The sequence below is a fragment of the Rhipicephalus microplus genome, chromosome 3 (genome assembly GCF_043290135.1).
Source record: "Rhipicephalus microplus isolate Deutch F79 chromosome 3, USDA_Rmic, whole genome shotgun sequence".
Classification (NCBI taxonomy): domain Eukaryota; kingdom Metazoa; phylum Arthropoda; class Arachnida; order Ixodida; family Ixodidae; genus Rhipicephalus; species Rhipicephalus microplus.
Window position 1 is genome coordinate 218,727,524 of NC_134702.1, and position 23,670 is coordinate 218,751,193.

The 23,670-nt window shown below is 46.8% G+C and overlaps 1 protein-coding gene across 3 annotated transcripts in view; it reads right to left on the reverse strand.

Annotated features, from left to right (window-relative positions):
- LOC142804133 (uncharacterized) overlaps positions 1–23,670 on the reverse strand; it is a 111,535-nt gene that overhangs the window by 40,538 nt on the left and 47,327 nt on the right. For 2 of the 3 annotated variants that reach the window (XM_075890720.1, XM_075890722.1), the window contains exons 2-3: positions 17,390–17,445; positions 13,543–13,620 (exon numbers count right to left, since the gene is read on the reverse strand). In XM_075890720.1, the coding sequence (XP_075746835.1) occupies positions 13,543–13,620; positions 17,390–17,445 (134 nt within the window). The remainder of the gene's footprint in view (positions 1–13,542; positions 13,621–17,389; positions 17,446–23,670) is intronic. The other variant, XM_075890721.1, reaches the window with a different exon arrangement.

A 23,670-nucleotide genomic window follows, 5' to 3' on the forward strand; every position in this document is an offset into this window, starting at 1 on the left:
GTTTACTCTAAGATTTAGTGGATATTTGCGCTAGCTGCATGCTCAAGAGGTTTAAAGGAAAAAAGTAGAAAGTGCCATACCAGCACCTTAAAGTGATGGTAGGCGTAAGTAGAATTTGAGTCCATGTCTTTCACTTAATAATGTTAACTTGGATTCAGTGCAGTAGAGCCGAGACGGAATCATATCGTTGCGTAGTATCGTGGGACGAATCCATGACGCTCACCACCGCAACCCCAAATTATTGGAGCTCCGATTGTACAGAATGCCGCGGAATGATTGCATATTACTGAAGAGTAATTTTGAAGCATTCTGTCCAAGGCGGGCTTACAAGTTACTAGATACAGCTGTAGGATTATGAATATTGCCACGTTCCATTTCCCAAGTTTTTGTTATTGTACCAAAACAGCACACGATTCTCGGCGCAAACCACGCCTGCAGTTTTCCAGAAGGTTCCGGACTGTAGTAGATCATTTCGATAAGACCACGCCCACTGTGCGAACGGTACAGATTGTTCTAGAACCTACGCCACCGCCAGCGATAACGCTAGAACATTCGACGGCAAGAGTATAAATGCCGACGCGCTGCGCCACTTGTCAGGTGTTGATCGAAGGCCGACGCTGCGTTCGCCGTTATCAGTCCGAGACTGCTATCTGTGAGAGACTGCTGCTGTAATTAGACTTTCCCTTTACCGGGCACAGGTTCGCCCAAATAAACAGTTAGATCCCAACACGAAGTTTTCTGTCTTTGGCCACGTCACGACCCCGTGACATCTGGTGGAGGTGCTGCTTCGTTCATGTACCGGACGCCCCCGTCAAGCCGTGAACCCAGCCCCCTTCGTGGAGAAGACACCGACGCCAACCAAGAGCAGCGAACGAGCCGCCGACAGCAAGGTCTCCCACCGGAGTACGGCCTGCTACAAGACAAGGCGCGGAAGACCAAGACCATGACATCGACTGCAGCGACAATGACAACCGGAGCGTCCCAGCCCGCGATCGTCATTCATCAACCCAGGGAACCACCAACGTTCCATGGCTTATCGTTTGAAGACCCGGAAACCTGGCTAGAAACATACGACCGTGTGGCCGCCCTCAACCACTGAGACAACGAAGAAAATCTCCATCGTGTGTACTTCTACCTGGAAGACACCGCAAGGACCTGGCTAGAGAAGCGGGAGTCCACGCTCCGAACGTGGGATGTCTTCTGCGGCACATTTCTTCAAACGTTCGCAAGCGTCGCTCGCAAAGAGAGGGCCGCTGCTCTACTCGAGACCCGGGTTCAGCTACCAAATAAAAAGGTTAGAATTTTCACAGAGGAGATGACCCGCCTATTCCGTCACGCTGACCCAGACATGCCTGAGGAAAAGAAAGTTCGTTTCCTCATGCGAGGGGTCAAACAGGAGCTCTTCGCGGGACTAATGAGGAATCCACCGAACACCGTCCAAGAATTTGTATCCGAGGCGACCACCATCGAAAAAACGCTGGACGTGCGCACCAGACAGTATAATCGTCGCCTGACTCCAGAATCCACTGCTGCTCAAGCCAGTTACTCCGACGACCTGCGTGAAACGATCCGAGCGATCGTGCGGGAAGAGCTGCGCAAACTGTTGCCTTCGGCGCAGCCTCAAGTGGATTCGATCGCCGACATTGTGCGAGAAGAAGTCCGGCAATAGCTTCGCATTCCCGAAACACCGCCGCCCGAGCCAGATACTATGAGCTACGCCGCTGCTGTGCGCCACAACGCTCCTCCCCGTCCACGCCAAAACGCCGCCCCGTCACACTTCCGTCGCCAGACGCCACCGCCGCCACCACCCCAACCGACGCCCTACCGTTCCCCAGCGGGCCAGTGCAGTGCACCGAGGAAAACGGACGTTTGGCGTGCACCTGACAACCGCCCGCTCTGCTACCACTGCGGCGAGGCCGGGCACACATACCGCCGTTGCCAGTACCGACAGAAGGGACTGCGTGGCTTCGCCGTCAATGCACCGCGTCCGAAGCCAGGAGATCGGCCACGTGACATTGCCGACTACCTGGCAGGAACTCAATGGACACCACGAAGTCCTTCCCATTCGCCATCGCCCAGCCGCCGCATGTCACCGCACCCCCAGCAGTACTCTGGCCCAACGCGGGGCCGGTCTCCTAGCCCGTATCCGGGAAACTAAGGGCAGCAACCGATGGAGGTGCGGTTGCTGTGCGACGAACTACCGAAGATCCTCCGACGACGACGCCGCGGCGGCGGAGCTTTTTGAACACAACACCAACCAGGCAAAGCCCTGAAGGCAAAAGCTCACTTACCGAAGGTGGCCGGACGACGCAACATGGAAGCAGCGGAACAAGCCGACGCAGCCGTGACCCGACGCCACGCCCTAACTGTAATGCGAGACGGCGAACTAGCGACCTCGACGTTCTTATCGACGGCCACAGTGAGACTGCTCTCGTCGATACTGGAGCCGACTATTCTGTCATCAGTGGGTCGTTCGCCGCGAAGTTAAAGAAAGTTAGGACAGCTTGGAAAGGCCCTGAAATCCGCACAGCCGGAGGTCATCTCGTAACGCCTGCAGGAATCTGCACAGCAAGAGTCACCATTAACGGCCGTATTTATCCTACAGACTTCGTAGTCCTACAGCGTTGCTCGAGAGATGTCATCCTTGGCATGGACTTCTTATGCCTCCATGGTGCTGTCATCAACCTAAAAACAAAGTCGATAACGTTATCCACAGAAGAAGCATTACCGCCGCGCACGCCGTCAGGACACCATGCCTTGAATGTGCTGGAAGAAGAAGTCACCATTCCGCCTCGCTCAATTGTCATTATTTCAGTCGGCGCTCCTAAATCACCTGACTTGGAAGGCGTCATTGAAGGCAATCAGCATCTGTTGGTCACCCGAAATATTTGCGTCGCAAGAGGAATTGTAGAGCTGCGGGGAGGCAAAGCAATGGTTATGCTCACAAATTTCAGCAATGAGTACAAACATGTGAACAAAGGAACAACGGTCGCATACATCGAAGAAATTGTCGAAGCCACCAGTGCTTTCGCCCTCGCCGATTCTGCGGAACCTGCTCAGAGGAACCAAGCCCCTCCCATAGCTTTCGACGTCGATCCCAGACTTCCAAACGATAAGCAAGAACAGCTCAAGGCCCTGCTCCTGCAATACGAAGATTGCTTTTCGTCGTCATCGAAAATACGGCAGACCCCAATCACGAAACATCGCATCATAACCGAAGAAAATGCCAGACCACTCCGTCAGAGTCCGTACAGGGTTTCGACGCGAGAACGTGAGGCCATGAAGAGACAAGTTGATGAAATGCTGCGGGATGACATTATCCAGCCGTCCAAGAGTCCATGGGCATCCCCCGTGGTGTTAGTGAAGAAAAAGGATGGGACCCTACGTTTCTGCGTCGATTATCGCCGCCTGAACAAAATCACAAGAAAGGACGTGTATCCTCTCCCACGAATAAACGACGCACTTGATCGGCTCCATAACGCCAAGTACTTTTCGTCAATGGACCTCAAGACTGGCTATTGGCAAATTGAAGTCGACGAAAGAGACCGAGAAAAGACGGCGTTTATAACACCGGACGGCCTCTTCGAGTTTAAGGTGATGCCCTTCGGCCTTTGCTCAGCACCTGCAACTTTTCAACGCGTTATGGATACAGTACTGGCAGAATTGAAGTGGCAGACTTGCCTTGTGTACTTGGACGACGTCATAGTGTTTTCCACGAGTTTCGACGAGCATCTTCGGCGCCTTGAAGCTGTACTTCAAGCCATCAAGACTTCCGGACTCACACTGAAGCCAGAAAAGTGCACATTTGCGTATGAGGAGCTCTTGTTTCTGGGGCACGTTATCAGCAAGTCTGGAGTTCGTCCCGATCCACGGAAAACAGCCGCCATCACCGACTTCCCGCCGCCCACTGACAAAAAAGCCGTGCGCCGATTTCTGGGCCTGTGTGCCTATTATAGGCGGTTCGTGAAAAACTTCGCCTGCATCACCGATCCTCTCACTAACCTTACCAAGGCCGACGTGGAGTTTAAGTGGGAAACGCCGCAGGAACACGCTTTCCAGGAGCTTAAACATCGCCTCCAGACGCCTTCGTTACTTGCCCATTTCGATGAATTCGCCGAGACAGAAATACATACTGACGCAAGCAGCGTAGGTCTTGGCGCCGTTCTCGTGCAGAGGGCTGACGGACTTGAAAGGGTTATTAGTTACGCCAGCCGATCGCTATCCAAAGCAGAAGCAAATTATTCCACAACAGAAAAGGAGTGCCTCGCCATCATCTGGGCTACGTCGAAATTTCGCCCCTACCTCTACGGCAGGCCCTTCAAAGTTGTGAGCGACCACCACGCATTGTGTTGGCTAGCCACCTTGAAGGACCCTTCAGGTCGCCTCGCACGGTGGAGCCTGAGACTTCAAGAATATGACATTACTGTCATTTACAAGTCCGGCAAAAAACACTCCGACGCCGACTGTCTCTCTCGTGCGCCTGTCGACCAACCGCTACCCGACGACCCGGATGACGACTTTTTCTTAGGAACGATAACTACCGACGACTTCGCTGAACGACAGAGGGCCGACCCGGAACTTAAGGCCCTAATAGAATACCTCGAAGGCAGGACCGCCGAAGTCCCGAAGGTATTCAAGCGCGCACTTGCGTCGTTCTTTCTACGAAACGGTCTTCTACAAAAAAAAATCTTTTCACCGCTTCGAGCTAAGTACCTCCTTGTGGTGCCTTCAGCTCTGCGACCAGAACCCCTGCAGGCCCTGCACGACGATCCGACGGCAGGGCACCTCGGTGTGTCTCATACGCTCGCGAGGATACAAGAAAGGTATTACTGGCCACGCCTTACCACCGACGTCACTCGTTATGTGAGAACATGCCGGAACTGTCAGCGACGCAAGACACCGCCGACAAGGCCAGCGGGACTTCTGCAGCCAATTGATCCACCTTGCCGACCTTTCCAGCAGATTGGTATGGACCTACTGGGGCCGTTCCCTACGTCGGCTTTCGGAAACAAGTGGATCGTGGTAGCTACCAACTACCTCACCCGCTACGCCGAGACAAAAGCCCTGCCAAAAGGCAGTGCATCCGAGGTAGCTAAGTTCTTCGTCGAAAATCGTCACGGCGCCCCGGAGGTCCTAATCACCGACAGAGGAACGGCATTGACTGCCGACTTAAGTCAAGCGATCTTGGCATACAGCCAAACAAACCACCGCCGGACGACAGCGTACCACCCACAGACCAACGGCCTCACCGAGCGGCTTAACAAGACAATCGCCGACATGCTGTAAATGTACGTTGATGTCGAACACAAGACGTGGGACAACATTCTTCCGTATGTGACCTTCGCATACAACACGGCGGTGCAGGAGACGACGCAGATATCTCCCTACAAATTGGTCTACGGAAAGAGCCCGGCAATGACGCTCGATGCCATGTTACCCAACGTCACCGACGAAGAAAACCTCGATGTGAGCGAGTACCTTCAACGCGCTGAAGAAGCCCGACAACTCGCGCGTCTCCGTATCAAGAATCAACAGACGACCGACAGCCACCGTTACAACCTTCGACGACGCTTCGTGGAATACCAGCCCGGTGAACGTGTTTGGGTGTGGACGCCGATACGCCGACGTGGACTAAGTGAAAAGCTTCTGCGACGGTACTTCGGACCGTACAGGGTGGTTCGACGTCTCGGCCCACTTGATTACGAGGTTGTCCCCGACGGCATCATGAACTCTCAACGACGTCGATCGCGACCTGAAGTCGTGCATGTCGCGCGCCTCAAGCCGTTTCATGCGCGTTAACAAACTGAAACAGTGTTTTTTGTATTATTGTTGTATCGTAATTTATTCATTGTACTTTCTAGCATTATTATTGTACCTTCATCTTTAGTTAAAGCATCGGGACGATGCCTTTTTTCAGAGGGGGGGGGGCAATGCCACGTTCCATTTCCCAAGTTTTTGTTATCGTACCAAACAGCACATGATTCTCGGCGCAAACCGCGCCTGCACTTTTCCAGAAGGTTCCGGACTGTAGTAGATCATTTCGATAAGACCACGCCCACTGTGCGAACGGTACAGATTGTTCTGGAACCTACGCCACCGCCAGCGATAACGCTAGAACATTCGACGGCAAGATTATAAATGCCGACACGCTGCGCCGCTTGTCAGTTGTTGATCGAAGGCCGACGCTGCGTTCGCCGCTATCAGTCCGAAACTGCTATCTGTGCAAGACTGCTGCTGTAATTAGACTTTCCCTTTACCGGGCACAGGTTCGCCCAAATAAACAGTTAAATCCCAACACGAAGTTATCTGTCTTTGGCCACGTCACGACCCCGTGACAATATGATTAGTAGGTTGTAGGTAGCCAGTGGATCTAGTCTTGCGGAACTTGCAAGCCCACCCGGTTTTAAGTCGGCCTTCGTTATTTTTATTAGAAAGGCATTTCTTTCTATGCCGTATTCTTATTGTTCACACGATGATGCCGCTGTTATGTCTGTATACTACTAAAAAGATATATACGTCAGCGAACGCAACACCATATACAGTATCAGACTTCAAATTGCAATATCAACTGCGCAACTTAACTTCAACAATGCAGTATCAAAATTAACTTCAGTTGGGTAGCCAATAGGTCCATTTTATTGTTTTTTTATCACACGACCCTTACTACGTAGGAACAGTTGTCTGTGTGCCATCGCTATGATGTGTAATGGTATGCAATGGAACAAAATCGAAGGTCATGAGCAGACGATCGCCTGGTATCGCGAGGTCATTCATGACCAAAAAGAATGCTTTTTGAGGTAGAACGAGAATATTAAAGGTGACAAACTATAACGTTTGAGCAACATGAAGGTTTCTCGTTGATTTCGGTAATGCAGGAAACACTTGCGCTCGATGAAGAGGTTTTAATGTACTGTCTGCAGGAAATAGAACTTGGCAGGGACATGATTGAGTGGGACAAGCGTGCGCTCTGCCTTATCGCATAGTTTATTACCTTTTTGAGATGGTTTAGAGCATCCGGGCTTATGGCATTAAACTATTCAGTCGGATTTTAGTCTGGGCGTTTATAAAAGTGCTATTAAATAATTTTCCATTATGAGCTAGTATTGTATCTCGTTTTTGTTGTCAGTGTTAATAAAACTTGCATACTCGTTTAAGTTTATCGATAATGGGTTCAGGTTCAGTGAAGAAGCATCATTGATAACGCTCGTGCCGGTAGTACATAGGTTTTGTTCTTACAGATTTCGGTTTCTCGGAAATGCTCATGCACAAATTTCAATTTCCTTGCCTTCAAACTCTTCCTGTTCGCATATGGGATTTTCAGAAATGCTTCTTGGGCAGCAACCATATTGTAATAAGTAACTATTCGTTTTAGGTTAGGTTACGTTACCACTGCCTGTGTACATAACTCCGACGAAGGCCGGTTCATTATGACTGAAACATCCGTAATTTTTGCGCGATTTTTTTATACATACGTATTATTTTTTAACATTTACTGTCGGTTACTTTGTAAGGTTGGTAGGTAATAAACTTTATTAGGGATCGAATGAAGAATTACGGGCCCGAGCTAGGCCTGCACTTTATATTTTTATTCACTATAGATACCGATAACAGCGAGCGCAAAATATTGACTTCAGGTGTCTATCGACTCCAATTTTCACGATGTTGTTAAGTGACTGAAAAGGCAAGTACCTTTTTCACCACTTTGATCCTCTACTCTGTTTCACACATCATGGGCAACGTTGTGAAAGCTAGTGAGATTTCTTGCACTCGATGCGTTCGCAAAAAAGAAGCAGTTTCATGTTAGTACCACCGAAAATTTAATTTTTCTTCGTTATTAGGGCGACAAGTAATTCAAAATACTATGTACGTTGCAAAAAAAAAAACGCAGTTGAATGTGTGTTATTATGTGGATGCATAAACCCCAGGTGGTCTAAATTTCCGGAGTCCTCCACTACGGCGTCTCTCATAATCATATAGTGGTTTTGGGACGTTAAACCTCACATATCAATCATCATGTGGCTGCATAGATTAGTTTTCACGTGACGTCACATACAGGCTCTATACTCTGGACACGTCACGATGGCGGTCGCCTTGACTTTCAGTGTCAGGGCAGAATAGGACAACAAAGGGTCGTTCGGTATCCGTGTCCTTCTGGGCTCACCGCGCTCTCTGTTGTTAGGGCGTCGCGCCAAAGGGGAGCAGAAAAAAACGCGAGGGTGCACTGGCACTAATCAGATTTAACGGAAACAACCATGAAACGCGCGAAGTTGTGCGTTTTGCTGGCCGAACTTCTTGCATAGTTTTCACAGCGTTGCACCTGATGTATGAAACGAAGTAAAATCATACCACTAGTCCACCTTTCCTGTGACAGTCAGGAGCTTGCACAACTCACGTGAGTAAGTTCTTAGATTTCGTATCATTGTCCACTAGAGCTGTCATTACCAATAAGGGTGCCAATGGCAATTCGTTTAGTCGGGCATGTAACCCTTGAAAGTTACCACTACCTGCTTCGCGTCATAGCCAAGAGCCAAAAGATCATCATGAACCAGCCCTGCCTACGCCAGTTTGGTCACGCAGATAGCTAAATATTGTCATGTTGGCAGCTAAACGGCAGCCTTATTTGTCACGAGACCTGGTCTTTCCGTAGCATACAGCAAAACTCATGCCGATGTTGTGGTTTCGTATACCTCATCGACTACAGATTTGAACAGTTACCCTACGCTCACGTTGTCGCAGCGGATGGCATTCATCCTAGTCTTGAGGGCATCGTGTCAATGGCTATAGGCATGCCCAGAGACTATGGTCAAAAAGAACAAATGCTTATTCCTTTTGAAAAGAAAATGATCTTCGCCTAGCGAGGGAGCCAACATTCCCACGGAATTTGGCAAGCCAGCCGCTGAATGCTTCAGTTTTTCTCTCATTTAATTTCCTGCCGTAAGTGCAACTATGGCAGGAAAGCATTTTGCCCAAGATTCATTGATCCAACTGACGCACCACCTAAGCTTAGAGCACTGGACGGGCCTATTTATCCGGCCCTGGAGCGGCCCGGCTCGAAAACGCCACGCTCCAGCCCGCCCGAGCCCAGTCCGTTGTTGTAGATGAGAAGCCTCTTAGGGTTTAGCTTGATCCTGCGTCCGGCGTAACTACCATTACTGCACATAAGCGTCCCCTCTCCTTTCCAAACACTACTCCCTTATCTTACTTCGTAACGCCAACGCAGACAAAGTATACGCTCGCTCTCCGCTCTCTCTCACTGAAGCATCCCTCCCGGTGGTGTTCACACCCCCTCGCAACACCGAAGCAGCCAGTATCTGCAAGTCTAGGCTTACTTCCCCTTTCTCCTCTGGGCATCCCTCCCCGCCGCGTTTACCAGCCCATCTTTGCGCATGAACACCACCTCCGCCTTCTCTCCGACGCTGCCCTCTTTCACCTCGCAACGCTGACGCACGCAGCGTCTGCAAGTACATGCTCCCTCACCTCTCTCTCTCTCCTCTAAATATGCCTCCCGGCGGCGTTAGCACCCCCGTTGCATATAGGAGCAGGAAACACTGGTCGGGCACTTCATGCTTTGCGCCTGTCCAGATTTCTGTCCTGCGATACTCCATGAGTGCTAGCGTCAACGCTGCCGCCAGTTAAAGCGTTAGCGCCCGCTGCTTCACATCTGTACCTGATTCCCTTTAGGTAGAAATGGCGTAATGATTCTTTTTTTAAGTATGGCCCTTACCCGGCCTGGTGTTTTTAAATTTGGCTTGTATTCAGCTCAGTGTTTTTAGCTACGGCCCTTACCTGGTCGCAGCCCGGGAGGTCGTGACCATGCCCGACCCTTTCAAACCCATTTACGCCAGGTATGCCTTAGACATAGATTAAGGCTCTGTCGATCTTTGGTAACTGTAAAGATACCTGCTGCGAACAGATTTCTAGTGTTTTAAGAAATTTCAGAGTCTGTACTTGCACTGTTACTGTGTAAACTATTGATTAAGTATGTCCTTAACAATTTCGTGAAATAGTTGCAATTCAATGTAAGCTATAAGTGGCTGTCTTATGTGTTCAGTGCAAAACGCAGTCTTATTTTTGCATTTCCAAGACCGACTACAAGGTAAAAGAGCCACGTAAAGTGTAACAAATGTTCAAAAATTATAGTTAGACTTTACGTGAATTGCATACGAGCTGGGGCTAATGAGTAACATTATCAGTTCTTTTTAAAACTTGTTTATTGCATAATGCAAAGAAATAAAAAAAAACTTTCTAGCTGAATAAGGGAGAAATACATCATGGCTAAGCAGCGTAACATAAGTTAAAGGTGTCATGTCGACTCCTCGGCAGGCAACCGTGCCGACCTCACACAACGTTTGCATGATTAAAACAATATGGTTCTCTGACCCATACTTCTCCAGAGTCATCGCCATCCCAGTGCCATAAATCAAAGTCAACTAAACCCGTCACAAGTGGACCACCGTCCTCACTGTTCCTTGAAGATGCCTATCTTGTCGTCATCTTGAGACAGACAGACAGACAGACAGACAGACAGACAGACAGACAGACAGACAGACAGACAGACAGACAGACAGACAGACAGAACTTTATTGGGTCCTGAGAGACGCTGCTTCTTTAGAGCAACGTCGTAGGCCGCTCCCACGTAGGAACGGGGAGGCCTAGCCTCACCGCCGTATCGTGGGCTCTCTGGACAGCCCATAGTTGTGGTAGCAACTCTGAACTTTGTAAGACAGAGTCTGTCTTCTTCTGTGAGCCGACTTGGGTCCCGTAACCAGGGGCGCTCCCGGATCATATGTGCTAAGTCATTAACCTCACCACAATCAGGACAAATAGAGTCAAAAGCTTCTGAGAAGACTATGCTGAGGAAAAATAGGCTTTGTAGAGAAGCCGCCGAACACTAAAATGGGTCGAACTCTCAAGTGCTTTCTAGTGGGTCTGCCCAAAAAGGACGCCAATCACGCTGAGAGTCCGTGCTTGGCCGTTACTGTCGCCATTGTGTATGCTCGCTGTGTGCTGGCTAATAAACGCCATAACAGCTTGGATAGGACCTGGTCTGGAGCATTGTAAACGTGATGGCCTGAGATATTGACAACTTGTTGTGTGGAGGAGCAAATGACCGCCTACTTAACTGGTAGTGTTTAGCCACTTCACTGAATGTAAGTAAAGCATCCCTGAACATCTCACTGCTAACCTGCGGACCTACGTCCTCCCCAGCGCGGAGGGTTAGTGCGCGTGCCCGGGAGTGAGCAGTGTCATTCAGGTTTACTTGAAAGTCCAGTAGGGGTACGAGATGTGCAGGAAACCAGGTAATGGTATGTGGAGAAAGTGTCCTATTTTCAAGTAGTTTAAATACTTCAGTACAGACGGAACCAAAGGCGAAAGCCTTGACCGCTGACCTTGAGTCAGTGAAGATTTGCGATCTACTGTCATTCAAACGAGCAAGGGGTACAGGCAACTGTTCAGCTATTTGAGGAGTTGAGCTTCTAACTGACGCAGCATTGATAATAGAACCCATATGATTGACGGAAATAACAGAAAACTTATCTGAGCGACCGTACTGAGCGGCACCGACAAAACACACTGAATGATGATCGTTCTTGATGTTTTTCAGAAGTGTGATTGCCCTAACCCTGCGCCTTCCTACGTTGTGCAGAGGATAGACGTTTCGCGGGAACGGAGAGGCCTGGATGGCAGTACGCTGTTCATTAGGTAGTTAAAGACGGTGATCCTCTACGAGCGCCGGACTGAGGCCTAGGATGGAGAGAATATTCCTACCAGCCGGCGTAGACGACAGGTGCATTAGCTGTGCAGTCTCTTGGGCTTCTATGATCTCATCTAGGGTGTAATGAACTCCTTGCTGCATAAGCCGTTCAGTGCTTGTTCGCATGGGAATGCCCAACACCCTCTTTATGCTTTTTCTGATCAGAGTTTCCAGCTTCTTCTTTTCGAATCCATACCAAGAGTGCATGGCAGCAACGTACGTTATGTGACTCATGAGGAATGCATGAAAGAGCCTATGTAGATTGTCCTCTCTGAGTCCTCCCTTCTGTTCGAAACCTATTAATCAACATGATCATGTTCTCGGTCTTGGTTGAAATCTTAGCGATGGATTGTCTGTTCTACCCGTGCTACTCTATAATCACTCCCAGCACTCTAATAGCGTTCACTCTCGGAATGGGGGCGCCACTTTCGGTGTGAAGTACAATGTCTACCTCTGATAAAGGCTTCCAGTTTTTTGGCCTGGCTCCTTTGCTATTGGACCTGTATAAAAGCAGCTCCGATTTACTCGAGGAGCACCTCAGCCCTGTGCCAGCAAGGAAGAGCTCTGTCTGATCGATGGCTTCCTGGAGTGAAGTCTCGACTTCCCCTGCGCTGCCTTCTTCAATGTCTTGAAGTGTTCTGTCTGAAACCAAGAGCGGACTAAAGGCTACCAAGACAGTCTCTATTATAGCGCTTAAGTAAAAAAGCCGGTTGCTTTTTTAGCGCCCGCCTAAGAACGGAGCGTGTGGCGTGTACGGAGTGTGATCCCCCCACGGGCCACAAAGGGTGAAAGTAGGTTGCCTAGTCGCCGATAGCCGATGGCCTCGGTGCAAAATATGAAAGTGAAGTTTGGCTGTCTATGCCTCGCGATGGTGGTTGCAGGTTTGCAACTCACAGTAGCGACAATGGAGGAGAAGGACATGTGTGGCAGAAGAGAAAAAGCGGTGGCTATGGTGGGCACGAAGAGGTAAAAGGTAAAAAACAAGCCAACTTTCGACAGGGCTAGTGCCCTCGTGGAAGGTCGCTTCACGTGGTTCAGGAATATTTTATTGTTTCAGTAGGCTTCATTTCAGAAGGCCTCAGCTATTCAGTCTGTAAGATAACTTGAGTAATATGTTCGAATAACAGACCCAAACAGGGTTCACACGTCATTACGCAAATATGTATGAGACCCGGGCCTAAGCGAGCCTGACTCAAGCCAGAGCCCGACGCTGAGGGGCCCAGACCCGATATAAATATGTCTTACCCAGCTCGGCCCGTGAGCTGCGTGGGGCTCGGGCTAATGGGACGGCCCCCACGCAGTGCTCCAGCCAAGCGTCCCTGTTACCATGAAATGTACAACTGCCTTGAACCCGTCATTGCAGTAGCTTGTTTCCGTTACATTCCACCAACCACTGAAGCAGACCTTTGCCCCAACAGCGCCCACGAGCAACCGGACAATGTTCTAGACTACACCAACCAGCAACGCAAAATGCCACGTGAACGAGTATCAGAATGACACGGTGTCAGAAAAACAAAGCGACGAGCTCACTTGCGCTGAAAAAAAAAATGTTGAAATGCAATTCTTAAGGTTGAGAAAAACAGCTGAAAAGTTCATCGAGAAGTAACTATATGCTTCAACGCCTAGTGCAAACTTAGTGACTTGCGGTACACCTGGGGACTCAGACGTTCTATAAAAATGACCACGAGTGGTATGCCCGCTGAATATGCACTTCTAAACATGTACTCTGTTATAATATAATCGCGCATTGTAAGTAGCACGCGAGGTAGTATCAATATGTTACGCACCCAACAGCGGCTGCCATCGTGATACTTCCCATATTTTAAGAAGCCGCAGTTGTAGAAACATCTACTTAGAGGCTCCTCCTGAAAAGAAAGTCATCATGGGAGAATGAAAAGATGCATATCAATAAAAGTAACATTGAAACTGTTAGTGAGAGAATGTCACTCTGTTCTCTGTTGTTGCTTTTTGCATTTTCAAATAATAAAAATCGCAGATCCCATAGACACTGCAGAATGGATGTTATGTGAAGCATGTAGAAAGAAAGTCATTGAGTGGTAATTGTTTTATTGAGTGAAACGCTAGGCAAATGAGCTTCGGTGGATGGCGTGCCACTACAATCGCCGTTTACCCGACGTAACGGCTGTTTGAAAGGAGTGCTTATGTACTGTTTATAAGATTGGATAGCCAGCATGCAACTACAATTGACGGCTCGTTAACATTACAGTTTACTTGAAAAGCAGTTACACCTGGCCTGGGTCAGCAAGAAAATACTTGATTACCACGAAAAATTCTGGGGCTCAATTCCTGCTGGGACCATAATATTTATTATGTGCGTTCGTTTGGGCAACGCTGCAAATGTTAGCTTTCAGAGGCAATGTTCTTTAGGGGCGACCACGGTGGGCTGACCTAGTTGGCGTCCGTTACGCCCAACAAAATCCAAACCGAAGTTGTACACGTCAACAACAACAAAAAATAAAAAAAATATATGTAAACATCTGGCTATATGCGTAATCGACAGTACGAAATCACAATACATGATCACCCGCGCCGTCTGTTCACTCACTTCTCTGTCCATAAGTTCGTCTACGCGTTCATTCATCTACCGACGCATCTGTGTGTCCGTTCATCTTTCCGTCCTTTATACTAGTCAGCAACTTCCACATAGAAACTGTGAACCTTTGGACCTATAGCTTCGTCCACTCAACGTCATTCAGTTTGGGGAGATGCACTGATTTTTTTAACACTCTAGAATTAAAATTAACGATGTCTGTTCATGCCGTTCCTTGGTTGATATAAACTGTAAATCACCTTCAGTGCACTACGCTAAACAACAGTTGATGTCAACCCGACGTGACTGGTATATCGTAGGAGTACATATTTAACGTTTAAAAAGTTAGATAGTTATCACATGAACGCCGATGGATGCTTCAAGAACATTACAGTCTACTTGAAAAACAGTTGCGAAACCCGGCATGGTTTGAGGTGGAATACTTGATTACCAAGCGGAATGGTGCGGTTCAATTCCTGCTGGGAGACCGACATTTCTTTTTTCACACTTGTTGGGTCAGCGCAGTTGATGTTAACTTTTTCTTAACGCCAACGCGTTGAAATTACCGCTGCCGTTACTCGCCGTTCTTGGGTAGATATGATAAATCAGTCACCTGTGCCACATACCAGCATATCAGTTGCACATACCGAGCCGCCGGTATGTGACACTGTCTGACGGAAAGTGTTTGATCATGTGCTTGACTAAATTGTGACATTATTCACGGCCTTCACCACGAATAATAATAATAATAATAATAATAATAATAATAATAATAATAATAATAATAATAATAATAATAATAATAATAATAATAATAATAATAATAATAATAATAATAATAATAATAATAATAATAATGCTGATTACGCCCACTGCAGAACAAAGGCCTCTCCCAAGTTCCGCCAGTCAACTGGGTCTGGTGTTTGCAGCTGCCACTTTATAACCGCAAACTTGCGAATATCATCTGCCCACTTAATTTTCTGTCCCCTTGACCCGTTTGCCTTGTCTAGAAATCTAGTGAGTAAGCCTTAATAACTGACTGGATTCTCAGACTTTCATCTTACATCTTACACTGCTATCGAACTCTTGGTTTACATCAAGTTAAGTGGTCATCATGAGAGCACTCTGAGGTACACGACTACATAGATAGATAGATAGATAGATAGATAGATAGATAGATAGATAGATAGATAGATAGATAGATGGATAGAAAGATAGATAGATAGATAGATAGATAGATAGATAGATAGATAGATAGATAGATAGATAGATATACGCCCAAAGTGATTGCAGTAGAATGCTTCGCCTATAAAGCCACGAGACTTCTCACATGGCAGTGCAAGTGACATGGCAACAAAGAACGTTAAGCAAAAAAGCGCGTAGGTAGAGAAGATATAATATATAACAGCCATGAAAAGCTGCTTTGTGTAACTGCCGAAAAAAAAACAACGACTCAATAAGAAGAAAAACATTTCGTGATAATTCAAGTGGGAGCGTTTTACTGTTTGGAGTGAGATCGGGTTGCCTCAGAGAGTGTTCTTACAAAACGCGGTGAAGTAAATAAGAAAAACAATACACACGCCGAGGGTAAAATAAAAAAAAGGGAGTGTGTTCTGATTATTAAGATTTCCGCATTGTTATGTGCTCAGACATTAGCCTACATAAAGGCATTGCTTTTAGAGAAACCCTTGGAGTGGGAAAAAATTCGGCAGATCCCACAACTATGGGGGTCTATGTTATGGAAACATACGGAGGAAATGTGACTGTGCTGTAAATTTTGATTGAGCGGAACCTTTCGCATTTGTGCTAAACACATGTACAAATGTACGCACAAAGATATGTTGAACAGTCGCACATGTTTGATGTAACCCCTGTTCACAGTGCCATAACGATGCCACCAGCAACGTGAGCATTACCAACCCTAAAAGCCGTTGCTGATATGTAGCGCTTGTGCATGCGAGGACGGCAGCCCAGGCGAGTGCTATGGAGACCCACCTCAACGGAAGTATACAACTCATGAATTGAAGTCAAAAGCAGCCTACATTTTTTTTTTTTCATGCTTGGTGGAGCACAGGTTACCACCCTGTTATAATGGTGGCACATATAGCATCAATCCATGTTTACTGCGAGTTCCTGCTTATAGCACTGATGGCGCCGAGAAGTAGGTGTGCTTTGTCGAGTGTTAGAGCACAACAGGTGCGTTTGCTGACCATGGCGTGTGCTTGAAGTGAGTACGTTGCTTATTGGCCTGGCCGAAACAAAGACACACAGCAAAGCTTAATTCTCTGCGTACCAGGCGTGCCCACTTTTCTAGAAATCAGCCATGTGTAATCACGAAGATTTTTTTGTTTTGCTTTGAGCTGATCTAAGAGTTACGCGGAGATTCTCAGGGCCTAGAAGAAGGTAAAATGAACAGTTGACCTGCCTACTTGCAGCCAGAAGTATTCTTGCAGGAAGAACATGAAGCGTCAGAACCACCACAATTGTACTGTATAAAAGTCATTGTCTGTTCCTACTTTGTGATTACCGTTTGTATAGAGCACAGCTACTCAAAAGCACCAAAAAATCATCTCACTAAGAGTCACATTGTTATGCTGACATGTGTAGTCGATAGAGATTCATGGCATTTGATCCATAGACTCTTAACTGCGTGTCACAAGTGACAACTGCGACAAGAATACAGCAAGCCATATACGCGTAAAGTGCAAACAATAGTTCACGAGTGAACAAATCGATTCCACAAGGCTGCTTCGACATCAGTCACGCAATATACTAATTTAATTTTAAAACCCGCTATGAGACCACGAATACGAAAAACAATATCACAAATTTAACAAAATCGTTTACGGAAGTTTTCATGCACTGATTATGTTAAGAGAAAATTCGGTTAATGGGGAAAGTTAAACTCAGCTAACTTTAAAGAACGGGCATGAAATGGGTGTGTTTGTTTTCAGCGAATAGCTTGTTAGCAGAATTCTATATTTCCCCATTACTATGTCCGACTTGTCCCGTGATATTTCGTCGAAGAATTCACTAAGATAATATATCGATAGAAATGCGCCGGGCATTTCGCAAATGCTTACCGGATTGGGGTTGCATATTGTAGGACAAAACAGCCTGTTTAAAGCTCCGCCATGTCCTAATAAAAGAAAACATCAATTATGAAATATATGGTTCTGATACAGCAACACTTTTAAAAACGCTGCGTATATTTACCACTGGGCAATTTTTCTTGCTGACTGTTTATCTATATAACAGTATTTTATGTACAGGTAACATCGAAAATTTGAAAGTGACTTCGTTAATTCCAAAACGTATTTGGCAAAGTCTGTGGTCTCGAGACTGACTATGCCATGCCTTTTTTCCCTCCCATACAGCACCATACAAATAGAGAGCTCCCGCAAGACAGTTTTCATTCACTTCTCAAGGGCCAAGACTGGTTTCACCAGTTCCATCAGTCCAGAAGGCCCACAAGAAGACGGTGAGGCTTGGCCTTTCAAGCCTCACCCTTGGAGCCCGTGGTTCTGGCTCAATGAAAATTGAGGAACGACAACTTCGAGACCCTAATAAAGTTTAGCACCCTAGAGGAATGGCACACAAACCGAGTGTGTGCGTGTTTTCTTTATTCTTATTGCGAATTGCAATGAGACTAATATGCCTGCTTTGCGCACGCGTTCGTATCCTTGCGATTTGCGCATCGTATAGATATCATCGGCGTTTCAGTGCCCACCAAGCTCCTTTATCCACACGCGGGGGAGAAAGAACCCACAGCTGGCACCTTCCGTTGATTTTTTACTGCAGCTGCGGCGCTCGGCTGCTGAGAAGAAATACACGGGTTTAAATAAAACCGCGGTATAGACGAAGGAAAGGAATTCCACGTATAATGAGAATCAATGTCAATCAAAGCATGTGGACGGAAAGTGACTGCGCTGTTGTTTTTTGTTGAGCGAAAATGTACGAAATTACGCTAAAGATATGTACAAATATTATACGCACAGACATTGGGTAATGATGCCAATAGCGAAACGGATCTTACCAACAGCAGAAGCGGTAGACTGAAATATAGCAACTGTGATTGCGATTGCAAGCGTGATAGACTTGAATAGCGCTACGAACGCCAGCTGTAATGGATGGTGCTTAGCTACAATTGAGGCTAACCTGACGTGACGCCTTTATCATTGCAGTTCCCATGGAATGTTTATAAAACTAGATGGCAGCCCTGCAACCACAATTGACGTTTCATCAACATTACGCATTCATAAGGTTATTTAAGAAAGGAGTTCATGTCGCGGCGTGGTCTTATAGTAGATTACTTTATTGCCACGCAAAATGATGTGGTTAAATTCCTGTAGGGACCATGACATATAATCTTCGCATTTGTTTGGTCGACGCTGCCGATGCCGGTTTTTCTGAACGCTCTTGACTTTAAATTACAATTCTCTGTTGCGTCATTTCTCGGTAAAAATAAACTGTCAGAAACCTGTGGCGCATATTTCTATACCATAGCCCATGGTATACGGCAATGTACCCCGAAGGCCTGAAAGAAAGAGTCTGATGTCATTGTCACGGACGGCTATTTTCGGTGACACCGCGTCACGGCAATTAACGGGCGCCGTACTCCCCGACTGACCGTGAGAAACGGCGGCACATGAAAGGGAACCGATAAGTGCAAAATGGGGGTGCTCTCCTTAGAACGTCGCCGCCGACAGTTAATCCTTTTGTAGCCGTGGCGACGTCTGCAAGGTCGTAGAAGGCCGCGGTATACCCCGTACAAGGATTAGACTACAAGACGCCCGGCTGAGAGCTAAGTGGTTGACCGTTCCCACGGAGAAAAGCGTGGGAAACGCTCTGGTGGCCAAGCCGTATGACAACAACCCGACAGGTTGTCACTCTCGCTAGTTGAGGACCCTCTCCCAATTAAAAGGGGTGGGGTCAAAATATTTTTGGGGCGGAGTTTCCCATCAATTAAACGCGCATGATTGGACCCAGGTAGAGGTCTCTTGTCCCCAAGGAAGAGAGCGAGGAGACACGAGGGGGATTTAAGCGCAGGATTTTGCCCTGCTAGGCAGACTAGTCGCTGACCAAGATGGTGTAGAAACAGATCAACAAGCATCTCTTCTAGAAGTTTTTAGTGTGGCTCTGTATCGGCTGGCCACCTAAACTTAGCCGTTCGTCTAGCTGTGACGCGATATTAACGTCTGCAACGTAGACATCGGGACTTCGCTTCGAGTTAGCTCAACCTGCTCGAAGTCACCTGCAAGCACTAGCCTCCCGGAGCCACCAGCGTTGCAACACCGCCGACATCGCAGTCGTGCCAGAACTCTCTTCGACTTCTCGCATCCGATCGTCGGGGACACAACGCTGCCGGTCATCACACGTATGCCTTCACCTGTTTATATCTTCGAACTTTCTACTCCGTATTTCTATTGTTGTTAGTTTGTGTAGTTTGTAATAGTTCTCTCTCGTAAGCTGATTTATTGTTTCTGTTATATATTTCTTTAGTTGTATCAAGTATCGATGTATTTTGTTAGTCGTATTGAAGTGTTGTATTAGATCCCGTGTGCTGCAATATCACTAGAGTAAAGTTGTTTTGTTTTCTCACGTCTCTGATCTCTTCACTGTCTCTGCTTGCGAACGAACCGACCTGCTGTCATTCCCGTCGCCGACTTCGCGCTGGCGACGCTAGAGTGGCAGTTTGTAACAGTCATACATGAAGGGATTTTGACATGGGTCATGTCATAACCAGACACTAATAACTGTCAAACATTTTAATTATCTCAGGCTAATTTTGGCCTATTTTAATTTATTGAAGTTATCACGAGAGGACTCGGAGTTAGGTGGCTAGAGAGATAAATTCATATGTACATAGACATGGTCAAATCATCTGAAGTATGCAAAAAGACGTTTAGCATTTAGAATGCGAGAGGCCTACGGAGCGATCTTTATCTGCACACAGCTTTTCGCTATATTAACCTGCTTTTGACGTGTAAACTTTTTGATATTAGTATAATTATTAGCTATCGCAGTGAAATATTTTCAAGGGACATACAGTGGGGCACCAAATAAGCAGACGTGCAGGGGAGACTTGAATTGACGAGATGAACAATTATTGGACAGAAACTCTAGCTTCAGACAAGTTTTATGTCCAACGTACTATAAGCATTGCCTTGCTTGACAGCATGTTTCTCTGTACTTCGCTCACGCCTCCCCCCCCCCTCTAATAAAAAGAAAAAGAAGCACAGGAGGAGCAGAAAAAGCAAGAGAAAAATTTGGGATACCAATGTATCGTAGAGAAGAAGCGGCAGCTCAAACGATATTCAATCGGAAGAGCATAGCATGATGTACCAGTAACTTTGCTCATTGCCAACAGAATGGATTCGCATCATGCAGGCATACTTATTTAGCTTTGTAGGGTACGCTATCACACTGAAGTACCTAGGCCAGAGGCATGTTCTCGGAAACTGCGGTGAAAGACAGTTCATTCCACACCAAACTCAACCATGGGACTTCTCGCCTCTTCCGATGTAGCATATCTGATCAGCCGTAGTTGCAGTTTCCTTCTAATACGAGGCTAGAAGGAGCCTTGCGCAATCAAACTTGTGTATTTGGCTATACATTATCAATGAGCTATTTCTTTTCCTCCACACTGAATGCCTAATATTACAGGCTTTACTGTGCAGTTTATTTTAGGGGTTCATATTTGCTCTCTAGAAATGTACCTATAAGAGCATGAACAAGGACAAAGCCGTGTGCTTAACAAATAACGCAGAAAGTTTAATAAACAAGCAAAGTGACTAAAATTCAACAAAACGCTCAGTACACGTGGTTTACAACACACAAAATGGAAGTTAAGCCCCTTAAGTCTATGTCATACTGCCCAAATGCGTATGGGTGAGCGGCGCAGTGGGGCCAGAATAGTGATGTGTCCCACCATGTCGTTGAAGGCTTGGCTGTCAGAGTTGACATGGGCTCGCTGTGTGCAGCATCGAGGAACTAGTGGAACCTTGGCCAGGAAGCTCGGCGCACTACTCGGGTGCGTAGCCCGAAGGTTGTTGCTCACCTGTCAGAATCTAACTCTACAGGACCAGTGCTGAAGTTCTCATACAATGACTCACGTCTTGTCACACAAGAACATGATGGCAGGAGGTCCTGGATGGTAAAAGCGTTCGTGGCACGGGTTTATAACCCAACGATTGATTTTAGCGCCCGGTACGGTGTACAACCTCCCGCTGGCCATGTCCTCTTCAAGCTCCCCAGCTCTTCTCTGGTTGAGATCTTTCTTGAACTCTAACCCACTTGTCCCGCTCTAATTGGCGATGTTGAAGTTTTGAGGTGTCCAGCTATTGGCCCCTAGAATCTTCGTGGCCGTTGCAAATTGTTTCTCTTTTTAATATATGCAAAATAGCTCTTTGAATAGCCTGTGTAACGCTGTCCTCTGTAAACCCCGATGGCGCATGCCCACGTCTCGCATCTTGTGTTGCATGCTCGCGTCTCGTGCGGGCCCAGGAAGACACCAGCCGCATTGTCACTCCCCTCCCCCTCTCTCGCCTCACAAGGCTGACCCAGGCGGCGTGTGCTAGTACAAATACCGACTGCTCGCGCGACACAACTGTTTACTGGCCACCCAGTATTTGCAGACACTGGATCACGTGTTCCGAATTCAATCAAAGATGTCTTTATTTGGCGTTCTCATGAAGAGCACTATCGTGAACGTCATCGCCAGTGTAAGAGTTAGCACCCGACGCTTCACATCTACACTTGGATCGCTTTAATTGAAGATAGTCCAAGTTTTTTGGTTCCTGTAGTGCCACACATCCTCGTGCATTACGCTCTTCGACGAAATCGTTGTCGTTTGAGCAGCACCACGTGAGCACTTTGCGGCTTATTTTTTTTTTGCTCCGTTCACTTTTTAAAGATGCACTTGTGAACACTCAACATTAATCACATTCTTGGTTACAGCATTCCCCAGTCGGTGTCTGTTATGTCGAACCAAATCAGTTCAATAGCAAACCAACAATTCCGCTTGGCTATTGTAAAAGATAATGAGATTTTTATAATCTAGGTGGCCTGGTAGGCAAATATGTCAGCAGCAGGCCTTTTTGACGTATCGAGAAGTGTTGTGCACCAGGTAACAACTTTCTATTGTATGCTATATTCACCGTTTCCTACCAAATTTTCATCCGACAAACATTCGTTAGAAGACCAACCATGTTAAGTGTATACGGCAGAATATTAAGCTTTACTTGAATGGGCCAGATGGTTTTTGGAAAGAATTTTTTTCACACAAGAAGTTAAGCTGAAGTACTTATTGAACTTTCTGATAAATTTACAAAAACTTACTTAATTTAAACAGTTACAGCCCATACGCCTCAACAAAATATCTGGTGATTTATTCAGAACGGACCTTTTTCACCCGTTACCAGCTTTATTACAATAAACACGAATTTTTATGTGATTTATAGTGTAACACTCACAAAAAACTGAGACCTGAATGTGCAACGCCGAAATTGGCAACGCCAAAAAGAAAAAGAAACGGCAAAATGCAGTGCAAGCAGCGTTTGCTTGCGCTTAGAAAACGTTGGTAGGAACCTTAATTTGTATGCAGCTTACAAAATGTGACCAAAAAGATTTGCCTTGGAAGAGTAGGTACACTGCGCAGGCAATGCGAGTAAAATCTGTTCGAGAAACCTCTAAACCTTCGGACTTCAACAATATGCAGTTACTTTTAATGAGTTTCTCGGAATGTGACTATTTAGGTATTTATTATTTATTCTTATTCTTAGCGTTGCACATTAAAAAAAATTGAACATGTGTACAGTTGGAATCGACGATATGCGAAGCAGGAATGAGAAATGTTGATACGTTCATTAAAATCAGCACAACGTTACGAGGTGGAGGTAAACCATGCCGTACATGACTTCCGTATCATAATTATCATGTTCGAATGTGTCGTTTACCTTCGCCAACTATTCACGTCACGTGATACCAAATTTAGTATATGTGGAGCTAGCGAAACGGTCGCGAGCCCGCTATTAGCGTGGTATGCTGTCATGTTTATGCATGACACGCGTGTCAGGATCATCCTGTTTGCACCAGTCATATATTTCGTCATCCATTGACGTCACGTATCACCAAATTTGGTATATGTGGAGCTAGCAAAACGGCCGCAAGCGCATCATGAAGAGCCCGATATACTCCAATGTAGCGTTGACGTGCGCGCACGCCGACGCTACGGTGGCAAAACGCGAGCACTTCATACTCTGATGCCAGGCGCGACCACCGTCCGTCAGCGTGGCCCGATTGCAACCGGCGCGAAATGCGACATGCTGCATTTCACGCCGATGCGTTAGCCAGACAACACCGT